Source organism: Barbus barbus, assembly GCF_936440315.1.
Source record: "Barbus barbus genome assembly, chromosome: 32".
NCBI classification, from domain to species: domain Eukaryota; kingdom Metazoa; phylum Chordata; class Actinopteri; order Cypriniformes; family Cyprinidae; genus Barbus; species Barbus barbus.
In genome coordinates this window covers 28,700,022-28,727,513 of record NC_136760.1, presented here as the reverse complement: position 1 = coordinate 28,727,513, position 27,492 = coordinate 28,700,022, and the positions used below count along the sequence as shown (strand labels likewise).

Here is a 27,492-nt window from a genome sequence, read left to right as displayed (position 1 = left end):
GGCCAATCAGATCGCTGGCAGATTGCTGTAGTTCAGAGCACACATTACTGTATTGACCTCTGAGATCCTGCTGCGCTGCGGATCGATGGGAAACAGATAAACGTTAGAGAGCGTCATGTGACTGTGTTTGTCAGCAAAGGAACTCGGTCACATTTATCTCTATAGAATAGTGCTGTCAAACAATTACTCTCATCGAAAATAAGAGTTTTGTTTACATTAATGTGTGTTTTGTATGTTTATATATATATATATACACACACACACATGCATGCACATATTTAAGAAAAATGTTTATGTATTAAATGTTTATATATCATATAAATTATATGGATATAAATCTATACATGGAAATATTTTCAAAATATATACTGTGTGTGTTTATACAGGTCCTTTTCAAAAAATTAGCATATTGTGATAAAGTTCATTATTTTCTGTAATGTACTGATAAACATTAGACTTTCATATATTTTAGATTCATTACAACACAACTGAAGTAGTTCAAGCCTTTTATTGTTTTAATATTGATGATTTTGGCATACAGCTCATGAAAACCCAAAATTCCTATCTCAAAAAATTAGCATATTTCATCCGACCAATAAAAGAAGTGTTTTTAATACAAAAAAAAAAAGTCAACCTTCAAATAATTATGTTCAGTTATGCACTCAATACTTGGTCGGGAATCCTTTTGCAGAAATGACTGCTTCAATGCGGCGTGGCATGGAGGCAATCAGCCTGTGGCACTGCTGAGGTGTTATGGAGGCCCAGGATGCTTCGATAGCGGCCTTAAGCTCATCCAGAGTGTTGGGTCTTGCGTCTCTCAACTTTCTCTTCACAATATCCCACAGATTCTCTATGGGGTTCAGGTCAGGAGAGTTGGCAGGCCAATTGAGCACAGTAATACCATGGTCAGTAAACCATTTACCAGTGGTTTTGGCACTGTGAGCAGGTGCCAGGTCGTGCTGAAAAATGAAATCTTCATCTCCATAAAGCTTTTCAGCAGATGGAAGCATGAAGTGCTCCAAAATCTCCTGATAGCTAGCTGCATTGACCCTGCCCTTGATAAAACACAGTGGACCAACACCAGCATCACTGACTGTGGGTACTTGACACTGGACTTCAGGCATTTTGGCATTTCCCTCTCCCCAGTCTTCCTCCAGACTCTGGCACCTTGATTTCCGAATGACATGCAAAATTTGCTTTCATCTGAAAAAAGTACTTTGGACCACTGAGCAACAGTCCAGTGCTGCTTCTCTGTAGCCCAGGTCAGGCGCTTCTGCCGCTGTTTCTGGTTCAAAAGTGGCTTGACCTGGGGAATGCGGCACCTGTAGCCCATTTCCTGCACACGCCTGTACACGGTGGCTCTGGATGTTTCTACTCCAGACTCAGTCCACTGCTTCCGCAGGTCCCCCAAGGTCTGGAATCGGTCCTTCTCCACAATCTTCCTCAGGGTCCGGTCACCTCTTCTCGTTGTGCTGCGTTTTCTGCCACACTTTTTCCTTCCCACAGACTTCCCACTGAGGTGCCTTGATACAGCACTCTGGGAACAGCCTATTCGTTCAGAAATGTCTTTCTGTGTCTTACCCTCTTGCTTGAGGGTGTCAATGATGGCCTTCTGGACAGCAGTCAGGTCGGCAGTCTTACCCATGATTGCGGTTTTGAGTAATGAACCAGGCTGGGAGTTTTTAAAAGCCTCAGGAATCTTTTGCAGGTGTTTAGAGTTAATTAGTTGATTCAGATGATTAGGTTAATAGCTCGTTTGGAGAACCTTTTCATGATATGCTAATTTTTTGAGATAGGAATTTGGGGTTTTCATGAGCTGTATGCCAAAATCATCAATATTAAAACAATAAAAGGCTTGAACTACTTCAGTTGTGTTGTAATGAATCTAAAATATATGAAAGTCTAATGTTTATCAGTACATTACAGAAAATAATGAACTTTATCACAATATACTAATTTTTTGAAAAGGACCTGTATATGCATAATAAATATACACAGCGCACACATTATGTAAACAAACTCTTATTTTGGATGTTTAATTGTTTGACAGCACTACTCTATAGCGTTTTATACGATGCAGATTGTGTCAAAGCAGCTTCACAGCAGTGTTATTGTAGTATCATTACGATATTAATATGGTTTAATATTTTGAATCAGATTTTAATTTGTCAATTTTTTACATTTAGTAGTTTATTTGTATGTTTATGTAGTTTTTATAAATTATTTCAGTTTGAGTTATTTTAGATGAGTGCGATGTAATTTTATTACCGTTAACATTTATTTGTCTTAAGGATTTTTTTTTTTTTCTCATGGTTTTAGTTTGTTTTAGTTAAGTATAATAACCCTGCTTCACAGTAATAAACGGGTAAATACCAGAATCAATAGTTTATTCACGATTTCTACCTATTTTTTTTTTTTTTTTCAAGTATAATCATCTCCAATATTTGCCCACTGGTTATTTATCCTGAAAACATTTAATTCTACACTGTAAAAAATAAATCTGTAAAATAACACAGTACGGGCAGCTCATTACACATGACCTCATCCGTTCATTTTATGGGCATTTCTGTTAACTCTAAAACACTATGCTTTCTCTCTTTGCGGAGGAAACATTCATGCATCAAATCAGAAGAGCAAGTTACATTAATATTATACATTAGTTGACCAATCCTAAATTATATATCTAAATGGTTTGTAATACTTCTCCACCTTTGCAAAAAAAAAAGTAAAATCCATCTTCATTTGTAGACATGCAGTCACTTTTTTTTTTTTCCATTTATATAAACCTCCGTTGAGTCCATTGAACCAAACTCGGCGAACCTTCTTTCTTCCAATGTACTGTTGTCACTTTTTTTTTTTTTTTTTTTGTTTTTTTTTTTTTTTTTAGCCATCAATAACAATATCCGTAGTACATCTTTGTTTTTTTTTTTTTTCTCTCATTTGTAAGAGGTTTGAATGTTGGGGATGGGGATGTTCTGTAAAAATATAAAAATCACAAAAATTAAAGTTATAAAAAAAAAATCTAAATACTGGTAAACACCTGTAAATGAAATACATACGGAAAAATTCTGGGATATGAAAAACCAGTGTTTAATTTTGTTTGGTTTCAGCCAAGAATGCTAATTTCTGTGCATCTCTGATTATGAGGACATGTTCCGTTAGTGTTTGCACAGAGTAGCGTGGCTGATTGAGTTTGGCTGTGTCTCCAGGCCGGACGCTGTTGGAGCGCTTCTTCCAGCAGCAGGACTCCGGAGAGCCGGAGGAGGCCGAGAAGATCTGCTCCAGGATCCTGGCCATGGGCCTTCTTCTGCCCTTCAGCGACTGCTTCAGAGAGACCTACGGCAGCAGCGGACAGATCGCACCCAAGTTTGACGTGAGTCCTGATTCACTTCACTTTCACTGCAGAAATGCATTCTTAAAAGACAAATCTGTGCTTGTCTGTGGAGTCAGATCAGTGCAGCAGCAGGGTTTAACTTTTTTGTTTGTTTGGGGCCAAAATGAGAACACTAGTATCTTCAGCAGCTTAAAAAAATGGTTTTAAGCCAGTTATTTCTATCTTGTGCTGCAGTGTGTCAGTAGGAAATATCACTTTACATTTACAAACATTTATTTGCCCATTAATTGTAGTAATCCAGTGAGATTTTAGTGCTCCACACAGAGATCTGATCATCATCAGTCTGTCTGAATGACATGAAGAAACAGAACAAACTGAGACTAAATCCAGAAGAACTGTCTCTGCTTCAAGAAAACTCCTGAGAAACTCTGCTCAAGAGCACCGAGGACAAAAGCTGCTTTAAACACAAACGATGCTCACAACAAATGTTGACCAAGTTAATTGATAAAGAAAATCTATTTATGACATTTATTTTTGAGAGCATCCTCATTTCACAGCATTTTTACACAAGTGCCTAAAACTGTTAACAGAACTGTAGCTTTGCAGGAGGTTTCTTGAAGCGTCTCGGAGACACAGTTCTTCTGGATTTAGTCTCAGTTTGTTCTGTTTCTTCATGTCATTCCAGACAGACTGATGATGATCAGATCAGATCTCACTGGATTATTACTATTAATGACTAAAATGAATGTTTGGAAATATAGACTGATATTTCCTACTGACACACTACAGCAAAAGAGAGAAATAACTGACTTAAAACCATTTTTAGCTGCTGATTATACTAGTGTTCTGATCATTTTGGCCAGCAGTTCTGAAGTTTAGCGTTTAATTCTTTGGACATTAGGAACATTAACACTATAATGAATGGACACACAGGAGGTCTTGTTGTCCTTGTTCTTACTGGCTGAGGTTGGCATCATGTGATCTGCTGCTCGATTGTGATTGGCTCTTACCAAGAAAAAGCTCTGCATCATCTTTTGGTTCACAAGAAGCTGTAAGAGTCAGAGCGCCATCTGCTGACCAAGTCTGATGCTGGACACTTCTGTGATGCTCATGCAGAAAATGAAAGTTGATCTTTCACCTGCTTCGTCGCTCTAAACCCGTATGAATATGCTGGCTGAGATTTGTTTGCTCGAGGCCACGGCTCATCAAATAACTCCTGAACCACAGCACGATTTAGTGATTTTTATACAGCCGTTCATGCACAAGATTTCACATGGACTCTTTTATCCTCCAACATGTTCTCTCTGCCAAACCCCTTTATCTGTGGAGCATGTTTTATTAGATTGTGCTGGTCTTAACCATGCGAGAACTTGTTTTATTCAGTTAACTCTTTTGAAGAGATTTTTAACAGAGTTAAGCTAGATACAGCTTAAATGTTCCTTGCCATGAAAATAGCCACAGAAGCTGACATGGTGTTCAACAAACAAACATGGGCTCTTTTTGCTTTGCCAACTAATATAGCTTGTTTACACTAATTCTGTTATCAGTTGCCCAATGTTTGTTTTTGTATGTTTTTAATGGTTAATTTAATATCTAGAAAAAATGACACAAAGTAATGTAAACTCACATGCCTGAACTCTTTATATGAACCACACAAACAAAAACCAAACAAATAAATAGACCCAAAATTAATCTAACTAATTAAAAAAAAAAATAATAATAAACAATGTGATTCCGATTACTAATAAACTAAATGTGTTTAAAATGTACAAAAGCCAGGTTTGTCAATAAATCCAACATTATTATTATTATTATTATTTATTTATTTTTTTTTAGCTTATTGTTGGATTTAACAAATGTAATTTGAATGGCTTGTTCCACAGCTAACCATAGTTAAATCATGCTCATACTTTTTAACTAAAATATTTTTCACAATGAACAGATTTATGCAGATTTTACCGCTATTTGAATAAATGCATTACTGAAATGAAACCAAACGGGTGCAAATAGTTAAAGTCAATGTTTTTCTGACTGCAGAAAGTTTACACTAATATGCATTAATATGCAAGTTTGTTCGTTTTTGTTTTTTTTAAATGGTGCAATCCAAATGAATGAGAATTTTATATGAAATTCAAATACGTAAATCTTCATTTTAGGCCTAAATGTGTACAACCCGAATTCCGGAAATGTTGGGACGCTGTTTAAATTTGAATAAAATGAAAACTAAAAGACTTTCAAATCACAATAGAACATAGATAACATAAGAAACGTTTAAACAGAGCAATTTTACACTTATCCACTAAATGATCTCATTTCAATTTGACGCCTGCTACAGGTCTCACAGTAGTTGGCACGGGGGCAACAAATAGCTGAAAATTGGGAATCTTTGACATAACTCCAGAAACTCATAACCTCGATGCCCAGACATCTTCAAACTGTTTTAAAAAGAAGAGGAGATGCTACACCATGGTAAACATGCCCCTGTCCCAACTATTTTGAGACCTGCAGCTGGCATCAAATTTGAAATGAGCTCATTTTGTGCATAAAATTGTAAAATTTCTCTTTAAATTTGTTCTCCATGTTCTATTGTGAATAAAATATTGGTTCATGTGATTTGAAAGTCTTTGTTTTCATTTTATTCAAATTTGAAAAACATCCGAACATTTCCCGAATTCTGTTTTGAAATGTTATGATCAAATGTGTCTGTTGCCATCGTAACTAAAATATTCCCAAATGAATCGACGCTGAATTAAATCAAAATTGAACTGGAATCTGATGGAATGCTTGTGAATGGATGTCAGTGAGGGTCATGCCAGAGCTCTGTGCTTATTTTAGGGTGCGTGTTTGCTGCAGTGTGTGTGTGGTGGAGGAGTGTGTACACGCTGGAGTGTGTGTGTGTGCATGTGTGTGCTGCAGTGTGTGTGTGTGTGGTGGAGGAGTGTGTGTACACGCTGGAGTGTGTATGTGTGTGTGCTGCAGTGTGTGTGTGGTGGAGGAGTGTGTGTACACGCTGGAGTGTGTGTGTGTGCATGTGTGTGCTGCAGTGTGTGTGTGTGAACGCACGCAGCGAGACCAAAGTGTGTGTTCAGCGTTTTCATCACTTATTTACAGTCCTGGCTCTGTAAATCCGGGCTCTCTGATTGGCTCGTGCTTTAGGGCGTCATCGGTGAGTGATGTCATCAGTCTCTCTCTCTCTCTCTCTGTGTGCTGCCGGGTGAGCGAGCAAGCCTTTGTCATAAAGCAACCGGATCTCTCCGCAGCAGCATCAGCAGGAGATGGATGTCGCGATGCTCAGCTGTGACTGTATGCGTCTGCTGAGTCACGGATCTGAGGCTGTGCAGGGAAACCTGGATCAGCTGAGAGCCATGAGAGCATGGAGGACGGTTCTTCCTCCGACGGGACGCTGCAGCTCTGGGAGGCTCTGGAGCTCATCAGTGGACGTGGAGAGAACCGACAAACACAGCCGGACTCGCTCCGTCACAGCAGCAGCACACTAGAACTCGCTCAGGTCCACTTCTGCTTAACTAGCAGTTTATACAGACAGCCCTGATCAGACCTCAGCTTCTGAGACGCTTCCGTGTAACGTCTGACTTTGGTCTGTTTGGATGCTGATCTGTGAATTTATCTGAGAATATTCTTAAATAAGGGAATCTATTCAGTGATTGGTCCATGTGTATGTCGTCATCCAAAATACCATTTGCACTTAAGTCAATTCTTTCGTAGCAGTGTTCTTGTGGGTAATTCTTAGAGACCCAGATGTGATTAGTTGTCTGTGCCATTACTGCAGGATTGTGTCTGACGTGAGTTTGTGTTTAGATGCCTGATCATGTGTTTGGTCTCCAGCATGATCAGCTGTACACATGGGCAGCGGTCAGTCAGCCGCCTCCATCTCTGGAGGGACACCTGAAGAACCTGTGGCCCCCGACCAGACCCGGAGCCCAGGACCGGCCCCAACCCAAATACACAGAGGAAGGTATGAACACACACACACTGAGTTTATTAATCTGGGTACAGTTTATCATATGCAGCCCTTTCTTTTCCTCTGTTAAAATGTTGTTGTAAAGTTGTGACGTCCAGAAAGTGACACAATTTGGCTGATTTCTTCACAGAAGGATGACGGCGAGTAAATAATCTGTTTTCTGTGCAGTTCTGGGGTTCATCTGGACTACAGTGCAGTGATATTTTAGCATCATTATTATACTATTTATTAATATTTTGGGTAGGGATGCACGATATTATCGGACTGATATCGGAATTGGCCGATAATGGCTTTAAATGTAAATATCGGCCGATATGAAAGATTATACCGATATGTCTTGCCGATAAGAGGAAAATGTTAACTCTCATGCACTCAGGGTGTGCTAGTGATTAGATCACGTCAGCAGTGTGGCTCATTCTTGAAGCAAAGCTTTGTCTGAATAATGATTAGATTGAGTGTTTTGGATCGCATTTAATCTATGAAAGCACGTAGCGTGTTCGGGGTGTGATAGAGTAAACAGTAATAGCACGTGCAGCGGCAGCCTCCCCCGGGTCCTAACGCCCGTTCGGTCAGGAGTTTTAATCTGTAGGGGGCGCTGTTGGCCTACTTCTATATTAAATTTAAAGTAAAATAGCCTACACAACATTTAAACTGTTTCTGATTAAATAAAGCAGTAATTGATGTCATAAAATTGATTGTTTTGATTTAAAGGTTAGACGCTATAGCTATAAAAAAATCACAAACATGACACTTGTAAATTAAATTATTTTATATGTACTGATTTATTCATTAATGTGTAAAATGTTTTTTAATTTTTAAACATCATGAGCTCTAAAAGATTTTCAGAATTTTTACAACTCTTTTGCTTTAGACCATCAACAAATGTTAAGTCTTAAAATAAAATGTTAGGGTTAACACTGCATCTTTCTGGGGGAAAAAGGCAGCGATTGATATATAGTTTATTTACAGTTACTTTCAAAGCTTCAATGTACTGTCAAAAAACCTCCATTATTGTTTATTTAATTGTAACAAATAAGTTCTTGTTAAAAACTAATCCAAATTAAAAATATTTAGCTTATTTCTGCACAGGAGAGACTTGGTGTTGTTTCCAAACAAAATGAGATATATCTGTATCGATATCGGTATCAGCCAAAATGAGTTGAAAAATATCGGCAAAAATCCAATATTGTGCATCGCTAATTTTGAGATGTTTTTTTAAATATGTATTTAATATCCTTTTTTTTTTTTTTTTTTTTTTAGTTAATATTGTGGATTGTTTTTGTCTTTTTTAACATTTAGATTTTTTAGTTTTTATTTTATATTTCCTGTTTGTATTTAGTTTAGTTGAAGTGTAGTGTTGGCGAAGTTTATGATTTTTAGAATGATTTTGTTGTATTTTTAAATCTCTTCAATAATTTGAGTACTATCAGAAATGTTGCCTTGGCAATATTTGCTGAACTATAGATGTTGTTAATAATAATAATGATAAATTATATATATTTACACACACACATAATTTATTAATACGTTTCTCAAATTATTGAAGAAACATTTAAAAATACAACAAAATCATTCTAAAATCATAAACTTCTCCAACACTACACTTCAACTAAACAAAATACAAACAGGAAATATATATTTTTTAATCTTAACTTAAAATATGATACAAAAACAATTATATAATTTTTTTTTTTTTTTTTTTTAACCAAGTGTATTTCTGATTTCATCAAACTCAAGCATTCAGCTAGTTATTGTTAGAAATATTCCTCTTTTTAATGTAACACATTGCTTTTTATAGCTAAAATCTCACATCATAGTTTAAACCAAAAGCCTAAATCTCAGATAAAATGAAAAATAAAAGGGCTGGTATAATATTGACTGTAAAGATGTATTTTTTTCAGGATTTCAGGCCTGTATTCGTACCGAAAGCTCATGCTGCTGTCTGTTAGTTCTGAGATTGATGCGTTATAGAGAGACGGTCTTCGCTTCATGTGTTCAGTTTCTCTCCAGCATCCAGCTGATGTTAATCTTTTACATTCGCTGCATCTTCAGAAACAGGATTAATGCATTTTCAGAGTCTGGAAAGTCATCTTAATTCTGTTGAGGGATCTGAATGTCTAAAGATTATTTCTCTTATTATTTGTGCGTTTGCAGCGGTCGAGGAGCAGGAGGGTGAGTAACTCGATCTCTCCCGTGTCGTTTAACATCTCCCCATTTTAACATCGGCACTGGCTGAGCTTCACTTCAGAAATATTAAAGCACTTCTGTTCATTCTAGGCTGTTTCCACCATGTGCTGGTGTTTGTTTACTAATGTTGTCTAGCAACAAGCAGCGATTAATCATGCACTCCATCAGCACTGATCTCATTCACATGATTATACTGTGTTTTTCTGCCCATCATCCTTTGTGTCATGTGTTGTGGGAGTTTACAGAGATTTCTAGTCAAACATCTGGACATGCGTGATTTAGAAAAAAAAAATAATTCACATTTTTTTGTATTTTTATGTATTAAAATTCATTTTTATGTTTTATATTTTTTATATTAAAAACCTTTTTCTATAAATGCTAATGAAATTTGAAGTATAAATTGTTTCTAAATATTAGTTACTTTCCAAAATCACAGCATCTGCATTCATCCTTCAATAGTGTTCATCACAAACAATCCTGCAGAATACAAGTGATTGTTTTGAAGCTTCATTCATATTCACAAACTAATATTTCCTGTAGACTTGTTTTGCTCCGTTTGACCAGTGTTTTCTGATTGTGTGTGTGTTTCAGAGCACCAGGCCGTCGTCTCAGTCCTTAAGAAACAACAGGAAGAAGAAATCCAGCAAGTTGAGGTACATCCGTCATTCATGTCTTTCTGAGGACCTTGTCCCCCCCCCCACGTCTAAATGAAAATACATCCTCGTTACTTCACATCTGCATCATGGTATTTTATATATGTCCAAGAGACATGGTTATACCATAGTACTTTATAATATTGAAGTCCTCCTGATAAATCTGAATGAAGTGATCTAGTCTTTAGTGCATGCATCTGATGCGTGAGAAGCTCGTTTCATGATTCATTCATTAGTCGATCGGTTCTGATCTCCTGCAGACGTCTCATTTCCATATGTGCTCCATATTCACTCATGCAGGTCATTGGGCTGATTGTGTTTGTTTGTTTGCCCTGCTGCTGGACTAATGTTTAATCATTGCCAGAATTTGTTTGATTTCAGAAACAGGAAATAAACATGTGTCGTGAGCTCAGGAGAAGCACTACCAGCAGAGGGCAGCATCACTGCACACTTCAGTCCATCAGACCTTAACTGCAAGACAGTGGCGGCTCCAGGATTGTTTTTTGTTGGGTGTGTTAAAGGGGTGTGGGGACTTAACAGTTCAGAGGGGGTGCTAAAATAGCTCATTAAATTGACCCCCGCTTTCACAGACAAGGGTTAAGAATAGTCCCAGACTGAAATGTAAATCTGAGCAGTTTCAACTGAAAGAAACATGCACTGCCTGATCTTAAAACATGTTAGTGCCTTTTTGTCTTAAGATGCACACCAGTAAAAATTACTTATGTCCTAATTGAACTATGGTCTAATCCTGGTTTAGGCTAAGCCCTGTCTATGAGAGAAAGTAATGAACGCCTAAATTTTAGCTATCAGTTTTTTATATACAGTAGCTTCTTTTTTCAGTGGTATTAAACTTCTCATATGCCACTGTTATTAGTAATATATTAATACCAACTGCCAAATATGACACTTACAAAGTAATATAATTTATGAACGAATATAGAAAAGAGAGAAAGTTGGGATTTTTTTTTTTTTTTTCAATTCAATAAAAATTACTTTTAATTTTTTTACAATTCATACAATTTCCACACGGGCACACATTGCGGGTGATAACCACCCCGTGCTGATTTGCATGGTATCATGTGTCGATGATAGCCAGAGATAAGCATCAAAAATGAGCAATATTAAGAGGATTTAGCATTTCAAATTAATGTAGGCCTGTTACATTCTTCTTGTTCTTCGAATTATTAAATTACATGAAATTGACCCGTAATAATCTCATAGTGCATCACCACATGATTCGCTGTGAGGATAATAAAATAGGCTATTAGCTTACTCCTCATTGAAAATATTTTTTAAAACAGGTCTATTAATTTATACAATGAATTATAAGCCTATAATTAACACTGCAGTCATCAATGACAGATCAGAGCAGTTTTATTTCATGCTTTTATTTCAGCTTTATATAGTGAAAAACATAAGTATTTATAACGTATTTAGTGTTAAACAGGTTACAGAGGAAGAAATTAGGCAGATGAAGGACACTGCTGCGGCGACACAAACCTCTCAAGCTGACCTTTTCAGTGTAATCACGTGAAGAAAGAAATACATAAACATCTTGGATAACATGCGGCTGAGTAAATGATCAGGAAATGTTCATTTGAAAGTGAACTAATCCTTTAACTGTATTATTTACGTCATATATAATATAAAATGTATTTAATTACATAATATTATGATTGTTAATGCTTCGTTTTTGTTTAAATAAACTTATAAAATAACATTTAAATAAGCAATTATATTAAAAAATATTAATAATTGTATGCGCACAATTAATGATTAATAATTGCATTAATAGGTTTATATCAACAATTGCTATTTAAATATTTCAGATTATTACTATAATATATTAGGAATTTTATACACACAATTAGCCATTGAGTATAATTAATAATTGTTTATATAAATTAATACCTTAGTCTTTAATGCTTAACTATTAATTTTATATAATTATGTAAATGTTTTACTTTTTATTTGAATAAAATAAAATGAAGTGTTTTAGATTTATAAAAAATGCATAAATATATTTGTATCAACATTCCTGCTAAATATCAGCCTGGCATCGTCCATACTGATTGAAAACTTCTGTCAGAGCCACTAAGAGACGAGCAGGGCGATGCTTTCTTTCTGTTCGTTCTCTCACAGTGTTTCTCATTAAACATCAGTGTGTGCTGCTCTCTATTAGGTCCTGTGGGGTCTCTCCCCCGGGGTCTGTTGAATTGGGAGGACTGCGGACTGCATCTATTGTTGTGTTTTGAGTCTGAAAGCAACTGCTCCTCATCAGTTCTGTCCACACTTCAGCATTGTTTTTTCCCACAGAAAACACATTTAGCCGCGTGACATGAACGCAAGTGACTTCGCGGAATCCAGAGGATGAGAAACAGCGATTTATGTGTTTCTGTCTGCGGCATTCGTCTGCTTTTCATCATCCCTGTCTCTGTCTCCGCAGGAGGAGTCGGTGCTAAAGACGGTGCGTCTGAAGCAGGAGCATGTCTGTGTGATCGAGCAGCTGGAGCAGACCATTGAAGACCTGCGCAGTAAGATCGCAGAGCTGGAGAAACAGCAGCCCCTGCTGGAACGGGAGGTGCTAATGCAGGACCAGGAGTGCGGAGGAGAGGAGCGTCTCCTCCCAGACGTCTGCCATGTGGACCTGCAGACAGAAAACACTGCGCTGCTGCCGCTGGAGGCCAAATCGGTGCAGACGTCTCCCATGGAGGAGAGCTTTAGGTTTAAAGTGCCTCCTGTGGAGGCGCAGATGCCTGGGAGGAGTGACTCTTCGCTGCCATCAGAAACTGAGAATGCTTCTCAAGCGTTTGTGTGTATATGCCAGCAGCAGCCGGGCGCTTCGGTACCTCCTCCACCACCACCACTTCCTCCTCCATCCGGGATGTGTGCACCTCCTCCTCCACCTCCGCTTCCAGGAATGAGCGCTCTTCCTGCACCTCCTCCTCTCCCAGGCAGTTCATTTCCTCCTCCACCACCACCTCTACCGGGAATGGGTGTGCCTCCTCCTGCTCCTCCTCCTCCACCACCTCTACCAGGAATGGGTGCGCCTCCTCCTCCACCGCCTCTACCGGGAATGGGTGCACCTCCTCCTGCGCCTCCTCTACCGGGAATGGGTGCGCCGCCTCCTCCACCACCTCTACCGGGAATGGGTGCACCTCCTCCTCCACCACCTCTACCGGGAATGGGTGCACCTCCTCCTCCACCGCCTCTACCGGGAATGGGTGCGCCGCCTCCTCCACCGCCTCTACCGGGAATGGGTGCGCCGCCTCCTCCACCTCCTCTCCCAGGTGTATCTGCGCCGCCTCCGCTCCCAACTGTAGGTTCAGCACCACCTCCTCCTCCAGGTCCTCCGCCGTTGGCTCCTGGTCCTCCTCTGACCTTCGGTTTGGGCTCTCTGCCTCCTCCGCTCCCGCTGGGTCTGTACGTGTTAGGAGCTCCTCACGAGAAACCGCCTCGCAAAAGCTTGGTGGAGCCTCCGAGACCCATGAAACCGCTCTACTGGACCCGAATACAGCTGCACACCAAAAAGTACCGTCATTCTACAGTCATTTCTTCATTTTATTCTGCTGCTGTTTTGATCAGTTCCCCTCACACTAAATACCAGAATACCATAGTTACTGTAGTTTTTAATAAGGCAATAATCATTATTGCTCACTAGTGCTCATAGTTAGTGATTTGAGTGATCAGATGCACCATTTTCAGCTGCTGAACCATAAAACAGGTGAAAGTACAGAGGAAGAACCTGGGCCACATCTACAGACCAGAACACACTTTACATTCTAGACAAAGCACCCTAGCAACCAAATGCAGTGCCCTAGCAACACTACCCATTATAGCATGACTTACATGGTCAATATTACTGTAAATGATGAACATGTTGATTTCAGCTGTTTATTTATTTATTATATTTATAATAATTAATAATAAATAAATCAAATGTTTAATTTATTATTTAAGCATTTGTTAATTTAATTTATTTGTTTTTATTTAATTCAGCCGTGAGTTTACTGTATTTAATTGTAATGAGAGTTCGGGGGGAAAAAAAAATAATTATTTGTCATTAAATTGTCTTGTCTGTCTTGTTCTTTATTCTTTTGTTTTCACTCACTCATTCACTAGCCGGGTTTCCATCCAAAGCTGTGAGATTAACTTATGCGCAAAATTGGAATATCGCATAAAACATTTGCGAACAAGCACTGTTTCTATCCAACGAGTCAAAGAGAACCAAATAAACTGCTAAACTGGCACTAAATAGCCTATAGAAAACTTGGATAAGCTACTGAATCTATTAATTTTCATTTATGAAAAATGACTGCGCCTCAGAGCGAGCAGACGAAACACAATAAATGCTGTCGGAGGTGAATGCTGCTGTTTGTGAACACATTCATGTAACGTTAAGACAATTATACAGAAATACTTTGACAGACTTTTCTCAGGCATTTCAGAACGACCATAACATTTCAGATGCTGTGCATGAGATCAGTCCGCTGCTAGTCAAGTTATCCGTCTCATAGCACAGATGCGTTTGGAGGAATTTATTCACAATGTATTTCCGTCTCCCATTATTTGCATTAACCCTTTTTTGCACAAGTCAAAAACCACCTCAAGCGAGCCTAAAAACGTTTTTTGAGAATTAAGGGATTTTTATTCTAAATTTGGCGTCTCCATCTCTCGTTCCTCATGCGATACTTCAATGCGCATTAAAACAGGATGGAAACACAGCTACTCATTCATTCACTTAATCTTATTTTTATTCTTAATCTTATGTCTTTTATTTAATTTTCTTTTATTGTTTTTGTTTTTCTCTTTAATTTATATATTTTTGTAAAAAAAAAATTCATTCGTTCATTCAATTGTCTTGATTGTTTCTTTTTCTTTCTTTTGTAAAAGATTGTCATGTGATTTTTCTGAAGAGTTGTTGATAAAGCAGGTGTTTTCCTCCGCAGGGACTCTCATGCTCTCGTGTGGGAGGAAATCGAAGAGCCATCCGTGGATTTTGATGAGTTTGTCGAACTCTTTTCCAAAACAGCAGTGAAGGAGAAGAAGAAGCCTCTGTCAGACACTATCACCAGGTCAAAGACCAAGCAGGTGAGCAGAGACGTCTGCGGCCTAGGATGAGGTTAGAGTTTGTACGAGTTTACGTGCGTGAACGCAGGGAGACTGTTTCCATGACTGAGTCCTGACGTTTGTGTACAGACTCCTCTCAGACGGCTCTGAGTAAATGACTGAGCGCTTGGCACCGCCGTGCACCGGATTCCAGCTCTGAATGGAAATATGACCGTAAAGAGCAGAACCGAGGCTCATAAATGTCACAAAGTGCTCCAAACGCTCGTGGGTTTATCAGATCTGTGTCAGACGTGTATGTGGAAACACCACCAGCTTTCAGATTCATATTCTCAGTCTGTTTCTGTGAAGGCTCATGTGGGAGTTTCCTCAACTATAGGATCTTTCTGCCATTCCTGTCGAGCAGATCAATATAAACAGATTTCAGCTTTTCTTTTTGATTTGCCAAGTGTTTATTTCTATAGCACTTCATACAGAATTTTTTATTTTTTTTGAAAAGATAGCTGCAATTTTTTTCTCAATTCTGAGAAAAAAACTCAACTGCAAGATATAAATTCATAATTGTGAAATACAAACTCAGGATTGCTAAGAAAAAAGTAAATATTCGGAGCTTATATAGTGCAATTCTGTGTTTATCTTGCGTGTTTGATTTTGTATTGCGCAAATTCTGAGTTTGTGGTCCAATTCTGAGTTTATATCATGCAATTCAGAACTTATATCGTCCTATTCTGCGTTTATATCATGTGATTGAGTTTATATCGCGCAGTTTCTGTCTTGCAATTTTTTTTTTCTGCCATGGAATTAAAACTGAAGGTGATTGCGACTTTTTCTCGCAAGTGAGTTTGTCATGTTTTACTTTTCTGTTCAGAATTGCGACTTTATATCTTGCGATTGCAAGAGAAAAAGTCAGGCTTGTGAGATAGAAAGTTGACATTTCTATTATCCCGTGGCAGAAACCAGCTTCCATACAGAGCAGCTTTACAGCAGAAACAGGAAAATAACGTTGTAAAATGTATGAAATAAATTCAGTTTCCACTGTAAAGCTCAATTCAGTTCAGTGTTTCAATTCAGTTCGATAGTTGTCAGTGATGCAAACTTTAATTATGAAACAAGTTCAATTCAGCTATAAGCAACTCTACAGAAGACTATGTAGGTCTCTCTGTCAAATCTGCACACTTTTTACTGAGAACGTTTTATAGTCACACACCTACTTCTAAACTTAAATTATGAAAATCCATCATTCAAATAATTGCTACATTAATAAAACTGAAACATCAATATTCATCATTTAGTTTGTGCTAATCCGTAATCACATGCATGACTGAGTTCTGTTTGCTCAGTGAATGATGATGATATGGTTAATGGTTGAAGATTGTCACGTCTCTCCACTGTGGCTCGTTGTTGATGGGCAAATCAAATAAACTAGTGAGAAACATCCTCGTTTTCTGACGAAACATCCGTCTGCGTGAGTGGAAACTCCTCAGATCTTCAGTTTGTATCGGAGTCGTCTTGTACCCTCCTCAGGCTTTCACCCGGTTAACGCTCATCTTTGACCCGTCTCTCTCTCACCTGCGTCCCGTTACCGTCCCAGCATCCTCTCTGGTATCTAGATGAAGAGCAGCGGTTGTTCGGATCTTCTCGTTCTGTGTCCTGATCAAAGCGATCGCATCGGAGCGATGCTGCAGGCCTGCGAACCGAACGACATTTGTGCTGCATTATTGTGTGCTGGAGAAAGAGACTCGGTGAAATCAAAACAAGGCTCCTCTGGATCTAGAGAAATCAAACAATAAAATAATACAAGACAGACTCAAAGAGGACATACAACATGTTGAAGATGAAATGTTTATTCATATTTAGAGGCCAGATTTCAGCCCGAAAAAAATCATAAATTACGAAGTTGTTTTATTTTAAGAATTGAAGTTGAATTTTAAAATAAATTATGTATTTTACTCAATGTAATGCAAAAACCTTCATATTATCATTTTAAAAATAATTATTTTATTATTTTTATTGAAGAATTCAAGTGTACTGTTTACTTTTAAATAAAAACAATGTATATTTTTATTTATTAATTTATCAATAAAATTAATCAATGAAATAATTTCATTTTTATTTATTTACAAATTAATACATTTTAAGAATTCAAATTGAAATTTTAATTTCACCATTATTTAAAAAAAAATATTTTTTGCAATACATTGAGAGTTCAGGGAAGATTAATTAAAACAATTGTAAATTATTAAAACAATGCGTAAAATCATAATAGTTCTTGATACTTAATTAGTGAAATCAGAAGTACATTGAATTCTCAAATAATTCAAAATAAGTTCTATATTAATTAATTTATCATTAACTAATTTTTCTCTAGATCCAGACATACAGCACTGATTCTCATATTGAAAAACATACTGTGAAGTTTTTTTTAGTGTAATATCTGAGGCATGTGGGCTCGTCAGAATCTTATTCTCAGTAGTTTACCGTACAGGAGCATTTTAACGTTTTAAAGATCTTCGTATGAGACCCCCCCCCCATGAGTCTGAAATCACATGACCGTGAGAGTTGCGTAACCTGAGGTTAACCGCACTAATGCTCGTCCCGCTCCGTATTTGCATATTTACGACTCCTCCATATAACATAACACAGGATTTTTTTCCTAAGCGGCTTAGCATATGTGGCCGTGGTGCATTCTGGGATGGATGGCATTCTGAGGTGTTTGGCGTCTGTGGCTGTTTTGTTCGTGGGATGTGGAAGCGTCTCTGTTTTATTCGGCTGAGGTCGTGTCTCATTGATTTATGCAGCCGCACAGACTCGCTCTAAATGCACCACAAGTTTATTAAAACGAGAAGTTGTGCTCTTCTAATCCTGCCATCCTGCTGATGTCTGAAATGGTAATTCTGCAGACCTCGTCCTCCAGTGATGCTCTGGTCATGTCTGATGTGTCTCACTGAAGGGAACAGAACAACATCAGCGGCTGCTTCTGTTTAGCCCTCGGCACTTATTCAGCTTTGTTTTCACCTGGAAGACATGCATACATTTTTTTATTTTTTTTTTTTTTATTTTTTTTTTTTAGAAATGCATTGTTTTTAATAAGGTACCAAAACATTGCAAATACTTTAAGATCATCAAAATACACTTAAAAAATATATTTTTTAAGAGAGATAACAATTTTAGTTTTTGGGTCATTATTGATCCGGCTCTGTATAGAGTACAAATAGGTGCCAAAGGTTTATAAAAAATAATTTACCTTTCCCCATATCTCACACTTTTTGGACTGAATTGTTTATGAATATGAATGTCGTCTATAGATGAACCATTGCAGCATGAAAAACTGATCACATTTTTCATCTGATAGTTAATAGTTAATGCAAGTAAAATTAATTTTTGTTTGAAAACTTTTCAGAGTAATATTTGTTGTTTTGTTAGAAATATGTAGGGTTCATAAATTTGGAATATTTTTAATTGAATTCAAAATAATTTAAATTCCATTAATTCCAATGGGGGGCTATGATATATTACAATTTTATGTTAGAAAAAATGAGATGAAAAATTTTAAATATATAAATTCTTATCAATATTGTGTACATATATAATATACACACACACACTATCTTTTATAAATATATCATAGCTTTTTTTTGTGTTGTAATTTCAAAGAATTTACCTTTTTTTTTTTTTATACTAAAAAAAGGGATAAATGCGGTAATAACATGCTAACGTTTAAAAAATTAACGGTAATTTTTCCCCATTCCGTTGTTGATCAGAAACAGTATGTTTTGGTTGAAAAATATGAAGTTATGGCTTTTCTAAACGAACGGTTCTTGAGTTCCAGCTGGACCCAGAATGCAGGAGTAGTTTACAGGTTTTAAATGCATCAGAAGAACTGACTGAACTCAGCCGTGTTTTGGCTCTAATGTTTTAAACATGACGGAGTAATGAAATAATTGGCGACTCGTTTCCGAATCTGTCAGGAGTTGCCCAGCAACGCTTGGGTCTGATAGAGTAACATGCTTTGTTTGGTCTAATTGCCTGCAGTTGATAATTGTTGCGTTTTGTGCTGTAATGTGACCTATTCAGGGTTCATGCAATAAAAGAGCGCTTTCTCTGCGCCGATTGCTCATAGCTGGCATTTTTTACTGAAGGAAAGGTTTGGAGGTTGATTAGAAGCATGGAGAGAGCATGTGGACGCTCTGCTTCTGTTTCTGGCATCAACCCATCGAGCGTCTTTAAAGCTGGTTTGTTTGCTGGAGTTTCCGGTCTGATTCTCATGCGGTTCTGGAGGTTTCTGCAGCTTCCTGGATCCAGATCTGTATTGTGCTCTGGTTCCTCTGTGACTCGTCTGGTGTGTTTGTGGGCTTTCCATCACCTCTCAGCTCATTGTCCTCAGGACGGATAAAGATCAGCTGAATGAATTGGCTTTTGTTTTTCTGGCCAAAAACACTTTCCTTTTCAAATCAAGACGTAACGAGCAAATAGATGTAATTACGCACACAGATGCTGTAATGATCTGATGATCGACTCGCACTCGTCTGACACGAAGTATTGTTCATATTACAACAAATGAGTATCGCAACTTCACATTATTGGGAAGCAATTCATCTTAATTTGAATAATGAAGCCTCCAGGGTTTGAGAAACACCCTCTTGAAGTGGACGGTGACTTTAATTCGCCTAATTTGTATTTATTTAGCAGAAAAGCAGTAAGAGACTTTGAGGTCAAGTTGTATTGTATATGTATCTATTATATATCTATATTAAACATCTACAGTATATTAACAAACAATTTTCACTTAGAAATTGCTAGTAAATTTCACAGAGATTTGGAAATGCAGATATCAAGTAAGAAAGGCTTTCTTGTGACTTTCTTGAGTAATTTTTGTTTTAATTACAACTTTGAAAAATAATTTTGTACAATGAATGTATGGCTAACGACATCGTTTTTCCATTTGGGAAACTTCAAGTGGTTGAATTAATGAATGAATTAAAAAAAATAATAATAAAATAATAAAAATTAATAAAATAAGTAAAATTTAAATATGTAAAATTTGTCTAACAATCTTGTATCCATTTGGGAAATATTTAGACTCTTATGAAATGGGCAAAGGAAGAAAATTTAAATAAATAAACTGTAAATGCATTAAATAAAATTTGTATGTTTTTGTGCAAAATGTTTTAAGAGTAATAAAGCACTTGAGGTCATGTTTTTATCCATCTGGCAAATGCTCTTAAATGAATTTGCTTCATTTCTATGCTGACTGTATGTGTATAAGCTGTAAGATGCGGTTGTGTATGAAACAGTGCGTTGTCTGACAGCATCTTTAATACGTGACTTGATGATAGAGCAGCACCTCAGGTGGTTTATTAACACTCACCTTTGAGCTTTAATGTTGGTGATTTGAGTAAATGCAGTCCTTCTGATGTGTGTGTGTGTGTGTGTGTGTGTGTAGGTGGTGAAGCTGCTGAACACCAAGCGTTCTCAGGCCGTGGGGATCCTGATGTCCAGTTTACATCTTGACATGAAGGACATTCAGCACGGTCTGTATTATTCTGTTGCTGTATGCTGTAACATGAAGATTAGCCTTTTTCACACTTCCGTGTTTCTGGATTGCTGTTTGCAGTGTAAAAGTTTTTCCGGTGACAACAGCGGCCGTGTTTAATGAGTTCAAGAGTCAAAGTGTTTGGTTTTTATGAATTCGATATTATGAAAATGCTTGCACTGATGGTACTTTTCTCTACAAAGTGCAAACATTTCACAATTAACTGTTTTTGCATCAGCTCAGGTCATCACTAATACAATTGTTTAATTCTAAATGGTGGCAATTATAATTCAGTTAGTTTTGCCATTCTGTTCGTTTGGTGCTGGCTGTGCATTATGGCTCTTCTCGTGAATTGTTTTTCGCTATTATTATTATTATTATTATTATTATAGTAATATTGTATTTTCCACTTACTCTCCTTTGTATTATTAACAGGATGGCTTAAATGTTCGTTGTATAATGTGCCCTGGGAAATGCATATTAAACGAGATGACTCTGATTCATGACTTTACTCATATTGTCAGATTACGTAGTTGTTGAGTTTAATATGCTTCAACTGGACTCTTCTTTATGTATTCTTGGAAAAATGTGCATATGGACATAAATGTTGTCATTTTTAAGTAGCCTAATTTGATGATGTGGAGATCAGAGACTGTGTTGAGCGTATTATCTCACGAGTCAGCGGTCTGCGTGGACAACAAGTTAAAATGTTATTTCTTTGTAGATTGTGACCCTGCAGCACAAAACCAGTCATAAGGGTCAATATTCTAAAATTGAGGTTTATACATCATCTGAATAAATAATCTTTCCATTGATGTATGGTTTGTTAGGATAGGACAATATTTGTCTGAGATACAACTATTAGAAAATCTGGAATCTGAGGGTGCAAAAAAATCTAAATATTGAGAAAATCTCCTTTAAAGTTGTTCAAATGAAGTTCTTAGCAATGCATATTACTAATCAAAAATGACGTTTTGATATATTTACGGTAGGAAATTTACAAAATATCTTCATGGAACATGATCTTAATATCCTAATGATTTTTGTCATAAAAGAGAAATGTATAATTTTGATCCATACAATGTATTGTTGTCTATTGCTACAGATATACCTGTGTTACTCATGACTGCTTCTGTGCTGCAGGGACACAAATAACAACAAAACAGAAAAAATAAGCATTATTTGAGAAAAGAGCATACTAATATAATAGGCGCAGACGGAGAAATGCTCATTAAGACGTTGATGAAGCACTTCAGCACTGACTCTGATCCAGATGTGTGTGTAAGTCTGATTCATGTGGTGTGTTTGAGTTAAACACTTGTCGGTCACGATGGTTTGCGGTCACCGGCGGGTCGAGGGTGATGTACAGCTGGAGGTTTTGTTCTGGCGAGCTGCTTTCCTGTTTTCTTTTCCACGCTGGCGTTTGGTTCTGGTGCTTGAATGCGCGGCGTCCGGGCATTGACGTGTTCTTCTGTTCTCTGGGTGGCAGCGAGGGTTTCCTGATGCTCTGATAGACTTCAGGTCACCGTCTGCATCCAACGCCATCAGATCCATCACATATCAGATGGACCCTGAGCGTGAACCTCCTCTGAACAAACTCAGGCGTTCACATCACTGCTGCACTTGTTTTTATTAATATATTCTTTGTGATGATTTGAGTAATTCATGCTGCAGGGCACACACTTGAAGTGAGGCCAGATTTACAGGTGGTTTTAAATATTTTAAGCTTTAAATATTTTTAACTTTTAAAAACCTATTTAGTTGTTTTAATCTATTTTTATTTATTCATTTTAATTTATTTTATTTTTTATTAGTGCTGTCAAATGATTAATCGCAATTAATAGCTTCCAAAATAAGGTTTTGTTTACATAATATATGAGTGTACTATGTATATTTATTGTGTGTGTGTACATTCTTACATACAGTACACACACATTATGTAAACAAACTTTTATTTTGGATGCAATTAATCGCGATTAATCATTTGACAGCACTATTTTTTATTTTTTTTTATTTACTCCATTTACTTAATTTAAAATAAATGCATTTTTTTTATTGATTAAATTAATACATTTTTATGTTTGTTTATTTTTTGCCATTTTAATATCCATGGTAGCTGGCTTGATGCTAATCATAAAGCAATAACATTCAGATTTGAAAGAGTAAAGACATTGTTCCATTGTTTCACAGATGATCCAGTCGAGTGTCTGTAATTGTAAAATGACATGACGGTGCATGTGAAATGATATTGACTGTAATATCAGAGTTATGTTGTGAGGGGATGTTGGTCTGATGAACTCGTGTGTTTCGTGTCTCAGACAGAAACGCTCGTGGAATGCCAGCATATTTGATTCGGCCAGCAGAACTACTTAATTTCCATCTAATCAGTGTGTTTATGGTTAGCGAGCTCTCATGCACATGGTTTGTTTTGGGGTGTGTGTGTGTGTGTGTGTGTGTGTGAGAGAGAGAGAGAGAGAGAGTGAGACCGAGGGGAATTCAGGCCTCGTCTGTCGTATGATGTTGTGATGCTTAAATCGAACGCAGACGTGTGACGTCTCACACACTTCACTTCCTAATACACACTCAGAGCTGTTAAAATCACACAGATGTAAACGTGTGTGTGTGTGTGTGTATAAAATAAGTTTTATTATTTTATTTTAAAGGGCATACTTAAATGATCAACCCTGTTACCATTTGTAAAAATAATATTAAAAGCTTTACATTTTTTAACAAGAATCTTTTCATGATCCACACCCAAAGACTATAACATTTACATTTATTCATTTAGCTGACGCTTTTATCCAAAGCGACTTACAATTGCTATATATGTCAGAGGTCGCACGCCTCTGGAGCAACTAGGGGTTAAGTGTCTTGCTCAGGGACACATTGGTGTCTCACAGTGGATTCGAACCCGGGTCTCTCACACCAAAGGCATGTGTCTTATCCACTGCACCATCACACTTTTCTGCCGTTCCTTTGTTTTTGCAAATATTTATTAATTTGGCTTTATTATAATATTTATGGATATTAAATATGAATTATAATCAATTATTTGAATCATTAATTGTTGAACTCTGAATGGATATAAGGCTACTTAGTCTGATAATTTTTTTTACATTTTATATATATTTTCAAATGGAAAAGAAGTGTCTCGTAGAATAATCCAGTTGTTTGTTCAGAAAGGAGAGAGATTCACGTGATATGGGCAAACGTGCTGCTTTAGTGATATTTGTTTATTTTTGTATATGATGATGAGAATTCAGCTGCTGATATCTGTCTGTCTGTCTCTGTTTGTGTGTTTGCAGCGATCCTGAATCTGGATAACACTGTGGTTGATCTGGAGACATTACAGGCACTCTATGAGAACGTAAGCTTATCCTCCTTTCTCTCTCTCTCTCTCTCTCTCTCTCTGTCTCTGTCTCTGTCTCTCTCTCTCTGTCTCCACCCCTCTCCCTCTTCTCCTCCTTTGATTTTCGAAGGTTATTTTGTTTCCAAGCATCTCTATGGGCTAGTTGCATATCTCTGCCATCTTGGATTTCCGGTCTATCGAGTGTGTGCATAGATACTTCCAGTTGTGCTAAACGACTGAAAAAAAAAAAAAAAAAAAAAAAAAAATATATATATATATATATATATATATATATATATATATATATATACATACATATATATACATACATACATACATACATACATACATACACACACACACACAGGTCCTTTTCAAAAAATTAGCATATTGTGATAAAGTTCATTATTTTCTGTAATGTACTGATAAACATTAGACTTTCATATATTTTAGATTCATTACAACACAACTGAAGTAGTTCAAGCCTTTTATTGTTTTAATATTGATGATTTTGGCATACAGCTCATGAAAACCCAAAATTCCTATCTCAAAAAATTAGCATATCATGAAAAGGTTCTCTAAACGAGCTATTAACCTAATCATCTGAATCAACTAATTAACTCTAAACACCTGCAAAAGATTCCTGAGGCTTTTAAAAACTCCCAGCCTGGTTCATTACTCAAAACCGCAATCATGGGTAAGACTGCCGACCTGACTGCTGTCCAGAAGGCCATCATTGACACCCTCAAGCAAGAGGGTAAGACACAGAAAGACATTTCTGAACGAATAGGCTGTTCCCAGAGTGCTGTATCAAGGCACCTCAGTGGGAAGTCTGTGGGAAGGAAAAAGTGTGGCAGAAAACGCAGCACAACGAGAAGAGGTGACTGAGGAAGATTGTGGAGAAGGACCGATTCCAGACCTTGGGGGACCTGCGGAAGCAGTGGACTGAGTCTGGAGTAGAAACATCCAGAGCCACCGTGTACAGGCGTGTGCAGGAAATGGGCTACAGGTGCCGCATTCCCCAGGTCCAGCCACTTTTGAACCAGAAACAGCGGCAGAAGCGCCTGACCTGGGCTACAGAGAAGCAGCACTGGACTGTTGCTCAGTGGTCCAAAGTACTTTTTTCGGATGAAAGCAAATTTTGCATGTCATTCGGAAATCAAGGTGTCAGAGTCTGGAGGAAGACTGGGGAGAGGGAAATGCCAAAATGCCTGAAGTCCAGTGTCAAGTACCCACAGTCAGTGATGCTGGTGTTGGTCCACTGTGTTTTATCAAGGCCAGGGTCAATGCAGCTAGCTATCAGGAGATTTTGGAGCACTTCATGCTTCCATCTGCTGAAAAGCTTTATGGAGATGAAGATTTCATTTTTCAGCACGACCTGGCACCTGCTCACAGTGCCAAAACCACTGGTAAATGGTTTACTGACCATGGTATTACTGTGCTCAATTGGCCTGCCAACTCTCCTGACCTGAACCCCATAGAGAATCTGTGGGATATTGTGAAGAGAAAGTTGAGAGACGCAAGACCCAACACTCTGGATGAGCTTAAGGCCGCTATCGAAGCATCCTGGGCCTCCATAACACCTCAGCAGTGCCACAGGCTGATTGCCTCCATGCCACGCCGCATTGAAGCAGTCATTTCTGCAAAAGGATTCCCGACCAAGTATTGAGTGCATAACTGAACATAATTATTTGAAGGTTGACTTTTTTTGTATTAAAAACACTTTTCTTTTATTGGTCGGATGAAATATGCTAATTTTTTGAGATAGGAATTTTGGGTTTTCATGAGCTGTATGCCAAAATCATCAATATTAAAACAATAAAAGGCTTGAACTACTTCAGTTGTGTTGTAATGAATCTAAAATATATGAAAGTCTAATGTTTATCAGTACATTACAGAAAATAATGAACTTTATCACAATATGCTAATTTTTTGAAAAGGACCAGTGTGTGTGTGTGTGTGTGTGTGTATATATATATATATATATATATATATATATATATATATATATATATTACCTTCTATATATGTTTACAGGCTGTAGATGTGCACAAAACAGGAGTTGTGTGGTAACTTTGTATGAACTTCTTTAATGTGTAACCATCACCGAAACTGAACCAACCTCCCCTTTACTCTTCTCTGCCCCCACATTCATCTCCAAACATGCAGCTCTCATAAACGTACAGGTGCATCTCAAAAAATTAGAATATAGTTAAAAAGTTAATTTTTTCTTGTAACTTATTTCAAAAAGTGAAACATTCATATATTTTAGATTCATTACATGTAAAGTAAAACATTTCAAAAGTTTTTTTTGTTTTAGTTTTGATGATTAGAGCTTACAGCTCATGAAAGTCAAAAATCAGTATCTCAAAATATTAGAATATTTACATTTGAGTTTCAATTAATGACCATCCCTACAGAATAAATTCAGGGTATCTCTTGTTCTTTGAAACCACAATAATGGAGAAGACTGCTGACTTGGCAATGATCCAGAAGATGAACATTGACGCCCTCCACAAAGAGGGTAAGACACAGAGGGTCATTACTGAAAGCTGTGGCTGTTTACAGAGTGCTGTATCAAAGCATATTAAATGCAAAGTTGACTGGAAGGAAGAATTTGGGTAGGAAAAGGTGCACAAGCAACAGGGATGACCGCAAGCTTGAGAATACTGTCAAGCAAAGCTGATTCAAACACTTGTGAGAGCTTCATAAGGAGTGGACTGAAGCTGGAGTCAGTGCATCAAGAGTCTCCACGCTCAGACGTCTTCAGGAAAAGGGCTACCAAGCCACTTCTGAACCAGAGACAACGTCAGAAGCATCTTACCTGGGCTGTGGAGAAAAAGAACTGGCCTGTTGCTCAGTGCTCCAAAGTCCTCTTTTCAGATAATTTTCAAGAGAAAGATGATAAACAGTCGATCCAACAATCCAGACGAGCTGAAGGCTCAATAGTGCCTCAGCAGAGCCACAGGCTGATCGCTTCCATGCCGTTCCTCACTGATGCTGGAGTTTGTGCTGAAGGAGCCCCGACAAAGTATTGAGTGCAGAAATGAACATACTTTAAGCAACTTGAACTTTTCTGCTTTGCAAATCCTTTTTTTGATTAATCTTAGGAAATATTCTAATATTTTGAGATACTGATTTTTGACTTTCATGAGCTGTAAGCTCTAATCATCAAAATTAAAAAACAACTTTTTAAATGTTTTGCATTGCATATAATGAATCTAAAATATATGAATGTTTCAGTTTTTGAAATAAGGTACAAGAAAAAAAATTAACTTTTTCATGATATTCTAATTTGAGATGCACCTGTATATGCAACACACACATTCTATATGGGCTTTATAATATCACTTCAAATGCAAATAAGATCTACACTGCTATTATTACTGT

General features: G+C 37.3%; 1 protein-coding gene across 1 annotated transcript in view; it reads left to right on the top strand.

Annotated features, from left to right (window-relative positions):
- Nucleotides 1-27,492, top strand: part of fmn2b (formin 2b) — a gene marked incomplete at its 5' end in the record, with an annotated part of 58,019 nt that overhangs the window by 6,451 nt on the left and 24,076 nt on the right. Inside the window, 7 exons of the mRNA XM_079389821.1 lie at nt 3,210-3,373; nt 7,178-7,307; nt 10,065-10,153; nt 12,600-13,684; nt 15,103-15,244; nt 20,664-20,751; nt 24,059-24,120. Coding sequence (XP_079245947.1) covers nt 3,210-3,373; nt 7,178-7,307; nt 10,065-10,153; nt 12,600-13,684; nt 15,103-15,244; nt 20,664-20,751; nt 24,059-24,120 — 1,760 coding nt within the window. The remainder of the gene's footprint in view (nt 1-3,209; nt 3,374-7,177; nt 7,308-10,064; nt 10,154-12,599; nt 13,685-15,102; nt 15,245-20,663; nt 20,752-24,058; nt 24,121-27,492) is intronic.